The sequence below is a fragment of the Lemur catta genome, chromosome 10, assembly GCF_020740605.2.
Source record: "Lemur catta isolate mLemCat1 chromosome 10, mLemCat1.pri, whole genome shotgun sequence".
NCBI classification, from domain to species: domain Eukaryota; kingdom Metazoa; phylum Chordata; class Mammalia; order Primates; family Lemuridae; genus Lemur; species Lemur catta.
The window spans coordinates 27,287,502-27,295,261 of record NC_059137.1 but is presented as its reverse complement, the minus strand read 5'-3'; the positions used below and the strand labels follow the sequence as shown (position 1 = coordinate 27,295,261).

Genomic DNA, 7,760 nt, shown 5'->3' with positions numbered 1-7,760 from the left:
AGCTATGCAAATAAACTTTTTATTTTCTTTTCTAACTGATTCTGTCTTTGAGACATTCTGTTGACAAGATGAAATGAGACATGAAGGCTGTAACAGTGTCTGATATGTGGTTCTCTTAACTATGATCTTTAGTTTTATTTCTTTCACCTTTTAACTATTCTCAACTCACACTGCATTACCTAAGGACTCTTCTGGAGTTGTAAATGTCTTGAAAGTAGTGACCAGGTCTACTTTAACTTGTTGCCCGCCCCTGTATTGATCTAGCAGGAGGAACTTTATGTCTTTTGTTCACCTCTTTATTGTCGTGGGACGTGCAGGGGGGGGGGGAGGGTATTTGGAGCGCTGGGAGCAGCCAGAGTCATCGGGTATGTTCTCAATAAATATTTTTAATATAAATTAACGCCAGCTTATTGTTTTTTGTGGACTATCTTAGTTCAGATTCAATATGGCTTTGACTTGAGAGCCTGGAGAACTTTTTGTCTTTTCCCTATTTCTGGCTCTTTATTACAATTTCGACCTTGGGTGCACTTCATTAGGTTCTTGGTCCCCTTCAAGGCTCAGTTTCCACATCAGCAAAATGGGACAGTAGCAACAGATGCCTGTTTCTTCCTGTTTTCTATCACCTATTCCTTCTCCGGGTAAGGTTTGTTGTGTACGCTTCCCGTCGGATAAAAAGGCAGCCGACGGAGCGCTAAGAAGCCATCAATCTCCTCAGTTGCGCGCCCAGCGGGAAGAGGGAGAAGTCATGAAAGCCTCCCCCGTGCACCCCGGGTCTGGAAGCAACCCAGCCCCATTTCGGCTGAGAGTCAGCTGGGTCTGCAGGGTCCTCAGCCGCAGACGCCCCCTTGCCCCGAGACAGAGCTCTGCCTCGGTGCCACCGCGAAATGAGGCCGGCGCCGCGCAGGCTCTGACGCGCGCCAAAGGGCCCGGCCTCGTTCTGGCTGCCGCCGCCCTGCCGCCCGCGCGGCGCTGCACTGGGGGCGGGGAGTCTGATGGGAGACGCGCGCGGCGCTGAGGAGGCGGCGGCCCGGGAGAGGGAGCGGGAGAGGGACTGGGCGCGGGAGGCGGGAGGCGGGAGACAGAGGGAGGCGCCGCCGCCGCCGCCGCCGCCCGCCCCTTTCCGCTGGGAAGCAGCTGCAGCAGCAGGAGCCGAGCAGGAGCCGCGCAGCCGCTGCCGCCGCCGCCGCCGCCGCCGCCGGGGGATGTGGCCGGCGACTGCCCCGAACCGCGCCGCCTCCTGAGTACCCGCTGCCGCCGCCGCCGCCGTCGCCGCCGAGCCGTGCGGGGCCAGGCCGCGCCCTCCCCGGGCGCCCGCCGGCTCGCATGCCGAGGGGCTCCGGGGCGTAGCTGCGCGCCCGGCGCCGCCTCCGGGCTCCTCCGGCCCCGCCATGGGCTGCTGCAGCTCCGCCTCCTCCGCCGCGCAGGTGAGGGGCTCCCGCCTCCCGGCCGCCCGCCCGGATGCCTGCCCCGTGCCGCGCGGCGGGCGCCCGCCTCCCGCTGCCTCTGGCTGCCCCCAGCCTCCGTCAGCCCACCTTGCGCTCCGAAGACCCCCAGCCCGCCTCCCCCTCCAGTGCGTCCCGCAGATGCCCGGCGCCGGCTCGCGCGGCTGCCGACTCTCGGGCGCCTCTGCGCGGCCCCGGGTGCGCCCTGAGCCCTCCCCGGCCCCTTCCCGACCCGGCCGCCGCCTCCCGGGCAGTCCCACCTGAGCGGCCGTCCCGCCCGCCTGCAGGTAGAGGCGCCTGTCGCCTCCTCTGTGCCCCAGGTGGCGCCCCCTTCCCTAGTCTTCCGGGCCTGGCTCCTCTTTTCCCACCTCCGTGGAGTCTCCTCCTCCATCCGCCGACTATTTTCTGTGCTCCCAGGACGTGTACCCCCGACACGGGCTCTTCACCCTTCTCCCACAGTTTCTGCTCCGTTAGGTATTCCGTCCCCTTCCTCTCGCCCGCCGCCCTCGGCCGGGTTCAGGTGTTTTCAGCGGGCTCCGGAGCCCTTCCACGGCCCGCTTCCCGGTCCCGCTCGCCCGCCTCCCACCCCGGCCCCCTCTGTGCCTCGACCCCGGGCACCGCGGCCTGTGCGCACGCCGAGGCCCCTGCGGGAGCGCTGGCTCCGGGCTGGGAAGGAGATTGGGCACCTGGTGGGTGACGGGAGCGTTACGGAAACTCCCTCTTTGTTGCCAGTGTAACAGGAGGAAGAGGTGCCGAATTTAGTTTTTCTGTGGGTACTGGCTGAATGTCGCTGAGGGCTGAGATGCAGAGATTTCTCCCAGCTTCCACCCTGCCCCCATCCAAATTTCGCCAACCTCCTTCTCCGATCCGAGCCCTTAACCTGGGTGGAAATGTTTAGACAACTGTATGAGGATCAAATGTAATAGAACTTGACTGCTGGCCACTAATAACTGAGAGGACCTGTTTGTAAATTACCTAATTTAGCGGATTAGTGAGTGTATTTACAAATACGATAAAAAGCAATCAGGAATACTGCATCAAACTGTCTGGTGGTGGTGTATGAAAAATAGGCTCTGACAACGCCTGGGATGTAATCTCACAGTTTCATTAGCGTAGAATTTAACTGTGGTCTGTGATTTTGTTTGTTTTGGGGGGAGAAAAGGGCTCTTGTTTTTTAGAAATAAAAGCTGGTTGGTTCTTGGTGAAGAAAAATGCCAGTTTTGGGGAAAAAATTCTTCCAGAGATCTAACATCTGTGATAATGCCAGAAGTGTTTTGCTGCTGCTAAATGACTATATATAACTCAGTTTTAAATAACCTGCATACTTGTTCTAAAAATCTGAGATCTGTTAGAAAATGACTAGAATTGCAGATGAATGGAGGACATTTATGTTTTATTAGGTATCCATCCTATTTGTCCCGTTCTTTTTTTGAGTGTTTGCTTACCCGTTTGCTCTTTTTTCTTTCTTTCTTTTTCTTTCTTTCTTTCTTTCTTTCTTTCTTTCTTTCTTTCTTTCTTTCTTTCTTTCTTTCTTTCTTTCTTTCTTTCTTTCTTTCTTTTCTTTCTTTCTTTCTTTCTTCTTTTCTTTCTTTTCCTACTAGGATTATAGTCAGGCTAATTGGTGTAGTTAAATCTTCCTATTCAGTTAGAATAACAAAGGAAAAGTATATGTGGTGGTGTTAGGAAGAAGAGTCTTGATATATCAGGGTTTTCATATTAACATATAAAGGTTAATTGGGGGGGTCTAGATGGATGCTATTCATCTAATATTTACTTAAATGTAATTTCACTAAAATAGTATTTTTCATATTTCCTTTTCTTTTCAGAATTGGGTTACTTTACATTGTTTTGGTGGTGAAATGCCTTTAAGACAGGAAAGTATAGATAGTTTATGGATGGCTTGTTCAGCGTGTGAGCGATTAAATTTGGGAGGGATATGGATGATGCATCAGAAGTCTGGTTTAATAACAGGTAGTGAGTCTTGGATTTGTCTAGCTCCACATCATACTGTTTCAGAATGCTGTCATATACATTTTCTTTGCTTTTACCTCGTTTTGCAGTTGCTATTTCTTTCATGCCATGTTCTACAGACAAGATCATGTCATGTACCCGAAGCATGCCTTTTTTCCTGTGAATTCCTATAACCAATCAGCAGCTGTCACATGCCTTTAAGTTCAGCTTTAGGGACTTGTAGTGTTCAGTGGAGCATTGAGGAACAGGTTTTGTGCCCAAGAGCTGGTCATCAGTTTTTTTTCTTGTTTGAGATTTTTGGCTTCCTCTTCATTTGTGAAGTGTTAATAATCTGCTGGCATTTTAAAGCTCCTTTCAGAAGCATCATCAGTTTTAGCATACTATTGTATCCATATGTGTTGTGTTGAAATAAAATAGGAATGCAACTCCAAATCTTCTCCAGAGGGAAATGTCCAAATCATTTTGAGCCTCTCTTAGGGGCCTCATATGTATTTTCAGGCAGAATATGTTTGTTTCATCCCTTCTATGGGATTGTAAGCTTCTTGAGTATAGGGATGGCATTGTTTTGCTCATCTTTGTATCCACTGCAGTGCCTGCCTGTACCTTGTACATGATAGTTGCCCAACAATAGTCACTGATCTGGAATGTATATGTACAAATTTGAACATCTGGCTAGCAAGTGACATTGAATATGAATACATCCCTGACCCATGTACTGTTTCACTTCCATGGGCTGGTTGACTAATTCCACCAAACCATCCTCTTCTAGGCTCAAACTGTCACTGTTTAAGTTAAAATTTACCTGCCTTTCTCAACACTCCTTCTTATTCTATCAATGGTACCATCAGCTTGCAGAATTGAGCAGGTTTTCCCTTTTCTCCTGATGCTCTGCTCAATGTGTATGTTTTGGTTGAAGCAGTGGCTGTAACATCTTAAAAGAGCTTGTCTGCAAACTCTAATGATAACCTGCACAGCACGTCAAAACAACATGCTTTGAGGTAATCTGCAGTTCAGCTTAGCTTTTCTGAGCTGTATCATCAGCAACTTTAAAGCCCTGGCAGATTTTATCAATGTAAATAAAACACATTTTCTTTTTGTAGTAGGGATTCACTTTTAAAATATGATTTATTTTCTCTCATAGTCTCTTGCTATGTTGTAGACTCTCATAAAAGAGTTTGTGGTCTTCCAAACTTTCATCTCTTATAATCTGTCCTGGTATTATTTTCATTTTCTTGGCAGTGTCTGGGTATCATAATTTCTCATCAAAATAATTATCCTGTTTTAGGATTTAGATCAAAGAAAAGTGTCACATTCTATACTAGCATTTTCTTGCTGAAGGAGCAAATTATTGGCAAAATAATTTGTGCAATATCAGGTATGTGCATGTAAGAATTTTAAAAGTGTCTAGTGAATCAGGGCTCTTTTAGAACTCTTTTAATTTTTATTAGTGACCATTACAAGTTGTTTACTTATGTTAATAGCTCAAAACAAGCCAATACATCATAACCCTTGTCTAAAAGTCTTTTGAAGGGAACGTAAAAGTAGGATAGCCTTGCATTTCTTTTTACAGCACTAATCCTCTCTAAGGCTCTTAAAATTTATTCCCATCTCTCCATAATTCGTTTGTTCTGTTATAACCTGACATAATTTCTATTCTTGTAATGTTAAACTTCAAAGTTCACTTGTAAATCTTTAGATTTATTAAATGCTCTTTCCCATTGACAAACCAGTTTGAAGGAGGCTTTTGAAAGATTACTTAGCAAATTGCCCTAAGTCTTTGTCGTTAATGGCTAGATCATTATTTCTCACAGCAGTGCTTTGGAGGCCAGGAGATTTTGCAAGTTGTGAAGTTCAGTGTCCTTCAGTTCTAACCTTAGAAATTTGCAAGAGATGGAGGAGAATCTTTCTGGTTGAATAAACTGCTCCTTGTCTGTCTGACTTTAGGGGACTTTTGTCTACTCTCTTATCCCGTGTTCTTAAAATTGAGGGCTATATATTTAACTCTTTTTCTGGCACTCATTTCTTGTTTTGGGAGTATTTTGAAGTTGTTCACAAATACCTTGTTAACATTTGAGTATGTTAACTGGTGCCTTAACAGAATTTTAATAATACCATAGTCTATGTCTGCTTTGTGGAATTTGAAGTTGGATGGTAAAAATGAAATTTGAGGAGTATAGTGGGAATTACCAACAGAGGTTATGTTGCTCATCTAAAATATGACTTGCAAAGTTTACCTGCTTTAACTAGAACAAAAAAGTCATGGTATGAAGACTTTTTTTTTCCCATCTGAATACTGTGCTGTTAGGGTAGAGGATCCACTCCTCAGAATATATAAATCAAAAGTGAATGTCAAAATTGGCTGGAAAATAGTGTAAAATGGTGATGCTTTTTGAATAGCTATTTTTCACAGCCATTTTCATGTTTTAACCTCTACAGTAACTCTGAAGTTGATTTTACTTCCATTGTGCAGCTGAGGAGATTGACACTGGGAGATTATGAAACTTGGCTAAAGTCACAGAGATACTAAGTGATAGATTTCAACATCAGGCCACGTCTTCTGAATCTGAGTGCTGTGCTTCTGTGTTCACATACACAATTCCTAAACCTTAATTTGCAGCTCGCTTTTTTATCTTTAGAAAAGGTTTACTGAATAAAATTTTGAATTAGAGGAATTTCCAAGTGAAATTTCATGCCACCATTTTGAACTTCTGAAGTTACTAGCTGGGGTAATATAGCAGAGCTCGCCCAGTTAGGATGCTTCCAGGCTTAGCAAATGCTATCAAATACTATTTGATATGTTAACAGCCCTATCATTTAAAAATGTTATTGGCTTAAAGATAATTACTTTTAAAAATATATTCTACTGGTAATTGGTTAATAGCTATTTTTCTGTGTTCCCTTCCTCTCTCAGACTACCAAGGAAAAATGAAATATTTTAGTTTTGTAACTCTGGCTCAGATTTTTGTGACTCTAGGGGATATTAGAGACAAATCAATCCTACTATCTCACTTTTCTGTTAGAAATATGAAGTAGTCTGAGGTCAGAGGGTGACATTATGAGGTAGCTGGGACTAGAAACTTGCTTAGTTTCTTAATCTCTTGCCCTTTCTGTAGTACAGTACTGTTAATTCTTAATGTCTTAGATCTTCTTTTCTTTTCAGCCTTGTCTGCACATTGGAATCACATGGAGAATTTTAAAAATCTCTGGGTCCCCCTCACAGAGATTCTGATTTAATTGGGTCAGGGATGTTACCTGGGCATCAGAATCTTTAAAAGTTTCTCTGGTAATCTTCATGTGCCACCAAGATTGAGAACCACTGTTCCTTCCCTTTCCTTACTCTTATGTCTATGGTTTCAGCCTGGATGCTGACAATTCCCAAACTAAATTACTGAATTAAAGCAAACCTGGTCCTCGCCTCTGATCCTTACATCCCACTGATTGCTTAGCACTTACTCTAGAATATCATACGGGCAACTTAAACTCAGTGTGTTTAAAACTGACCTCAAAATTTGTACACACACCCATTCCCCTCACCCCCAAATGTCTTTTTCAGTACTGTGTCTCTGGCTCACTGAATGATACCAGTGTCCTGGTTGTGCAAACTGAAACCTGAGTCCGGTAGGGCCTGCCTTTTCACTCTTCCATATCTGGTCACCCCATCTTGCCTCTTTTACCTTCTAAATGTCACTGCCAGCACCCCCAGTCCAAGCCTCTGTCATCTCCAGCCAGGATGTTGGTTACAGATCTCTCTGGATCCGTTCATGCTCCCTTTATAATCTTTCTCCGTACTGCAGTCTTAGTGATCTTTGAAGATTCCAAAGTTAATTGTGGTTCTCTCCTACTTAAAACCCTTTAGTGGTTTCCCATTGCTCTTAGGACAAAGACCAGAATTCCTGACCTTGGCCAACATGACCCTGTGTGGCAGTTCTCCATCTCCCAACAGCATCATCTTGTTCCATGCTTTTCTTGCCTCTTTGTGCCCCAGCCTCATGAATTCTTCAGTTGATTGTATTCCTTCCTCTTCTAGGGCTTTTGCACATGCTATTTATTCCCTTGTCTAGAGGGCTCTTTGCTTTTTCCCCTGGCCTTTGACTGATTACTTTTAAGTTTCAGCCTAAAAGTTACTTCCTTAGAAAAAGCTTTTCTGATCCTTTAAACCAGGCCATGTCTCCTCATTAAACTCTCATAGCCTTATGTGTTTTCCCTTTGAGCACTTAAAACAATAAACAAATAATTATACAGTTAGTATTAATGTCCTGACCAGGAGTTGGCAAACAACAGCCCATGGGCCAAATCTGACCCTCTGTCTGTTTTTGTATGGCTTGCAAGCTAAGGATGGTATTTATA

The 7,760-nt window shown here is 45.0% G+C and overlaps 1 protein-coding gene across 6 annotated transcripts in view; it reads left to right on the top strand.

Moving 5' to 3' along the window:
• The first annotated feature begins 1,120 nt into the window (after nucleotides 1–1,120).
• The window catches only part of SLC44A1 (solute carrier family 44 member 1), a 164,522-nt gene continuing 157,882 nt past the window's right edge, over nucleotides 1,121–7,760 (top strand). For 4 of the 6 annotated variants that reach the window (XR_006737863.1, XM_045563111.1, XM_045563112.1 and 1 more), the window contains exon 1: nucleotides 1,303–1,424. Coding sequence is in view for 5 of the 6 variants with exons in the window: in XM_045563111.1 (XP_045419067.1) it covers nucleotides 1,389–1,424 (36 nt within the window). In the remaining variant the exon portion in view is untranslated. Of the gene's footprint in view, nucleotides 1,425–7,760 lie in introns of all 6 variants that reach the window. The other 2 variants (XM_045563110.1, XM_045563114.1) reach the window with 2 other exon arrangements.